The sequence below is a fragment of the Phytophthora cinnamomi genome (genome assembly GCF_018691715.1).
Source record: "Phytophthora cinnamomi strain GKB4 chromosome Unknown Contig49, whole genome shotgun sequence".
In the NCBI taxonomy this organism is placed as follows: domain Eukaryota; phylum Oomycota; class Peronosporomycetes; order Peronosporales; family Peronosporaceae; genus Phytophthora; species Phytophthora cinnamomi.
This window is the reverse complement of record NW_027150982.1, coordinates 772,786-774,444: the sequence shown is the minus strand read 5'-3', so window position 1 is coordinate 774,444 and position 1,659 is coordinate 772,786. Positions and strand designations below refer to the sequence as shown.

Below are 1,659 nucleotides of genomic sequence, written 5' to 3'. Positions count from 1 at the left end.
TAATTTCGGGCGTTCGATGCGGTTTCGCTGATTATCAAGTCTCGAAGCCGCTGATTTCGGGACTCGAGCCGAAAACAAGTTTCTCCCGGACTAATTTCGGAAGAGCAATCGGATTCAAAAGGATATTAATTGCTCCACATATTATTTTTCACGTCTCACAGCCGAGCCAAAACCTCTTGCGAATAAAACTTTGCTCGATTCGATTCAACGATGCATCGATTCTGGCAGTGAAGTGGCAAAAATTGTACTCGTTTTAGTACTCTGAAATTATGGTAATAATCACCATTCAGAAATAATATTCTGAATACTATCTATAGTAGTACCCGACGGTGCTACAACCCAAATTTTCCAATGTCATTTCTTATAGGACAGAAACTATCGAACTGCACGAAAAAAAAACAACCGTGGTCCGCGCATCTCTGCATGTCCATGAGCTTCCGTCTCAAGTACCTTGGTATGATTCTGGGCAACGTTTTCACCTGCATCCTGTTCGCCCTGTGCGTTCGTATTTCCGCAACAAATACCACACGGACATGATCCCGATGCAGAAGTAGGGCTACACAGCGTGCGGCTGCCGCTGCTTTTCGGAAGAGTAAAGGTTAAACGGTCTTAAACGGGTCGGGTTCGATATGGGTATGTCTATTTGGCTGATCTTGTGCTGGGCAGGCAGACCCACACCGACGCGACCACCACGAGTACGGCGGAAAGCGGCCTCGTTAATACTATTGAAGACGTCGTCGACAACATGAAAGCTAAGGCGGATGAGGTCACTTTGATGAACATTAGGTTGGTGCCAAGCAAGATTTGGGAGTTAGTGAGAAAGGAGTTCACCCCGACGAAGATGATCCGCGGCTTCAACCGTGAGCAAGTTATCAGTCGTGTGTACCGTGCACGCAACCTCCACGTCGGCTCCACCATCCGCCTCCGTGCCGAGGAACTGCCGCTCTCAATGACCAAGGACGGTGATGCAGCATTCTTCCAGTTCCACTACACGTATGTGGACACTGGCAAAGTCCAGCATATGCTTGGTTCGGACAACCTGCGTTAATCCGTTGTTGTCCTATAACTAGACGGCCATCTACATTGATGGAACATTTCACTGCGTGTCGAGTTCATTTTGCCAATGCATGGTCGGCACGGTTCACGATCATGGCTCCAAGTGTTTCGTGCCCTCCATGTATTGTGAAGATAGAAATGGCCTCATGTTATGTTTGGTTAGTCGATACTAACCACAGTGGCTTACGCCTCGTTGTCCTTTGGTATGCAAGGTGAAACCTTGTTCTTATGTTTGCACTATACTCTTGCTACAAGCACTTCTCGCACCTGGGGCACTTGCGATCAGGTTCCTTGGGTCGGTTCCGGCGGTCACGAACACGACCAAAAACTCCATTCGCGACCTTGGGGTTGCCCTTGCAGTAGAAACGGTGTTGGCGAATAGCTTCAGGGTCGACGTCGATATAACCGCAAAACTCGCGTTCCAGTTCTTGTTCGTTAACACCTGCAACAATGTCTAGCACGAATTGCACTCCAGCAATCGTAACATAGCAGCGCAGCATGTATCCAGCATAGTAATGACCCGTATTAGTTATATTAATACAGCTGTTCTCAACTGGATATATTAGCACAGTGGATGGATTCTGGTTACGGTTTCCCAGGTTG

General features: G+C 47.8%; 1 protein-coding gene across 1 annotated transcript; it reads left to right on the top strand.

The window, feature by feature from the left end:
• Positions 1 to 423: 423 nt before the first annotated feature.
• On the top strand, positions 424 to 1,048 carry IUM83_08241 (uncharacterized protein; the record flags this gene model as incomplete). Its single annotated transcript, XM_067932603.1, has 2 exons — positions 424 to 497; positions 667 to 1,048. The coding sequence occupies 2 exons, from the start codon at positions 424 to 426 to the stop codon at positions 1,046 to 1,048; spliced, it is 456 nt and encodes a 151-aa protein (XP_067789995.1).
• Positions 1,049 to 1,659: the final 611 nt, after the last annotated feature.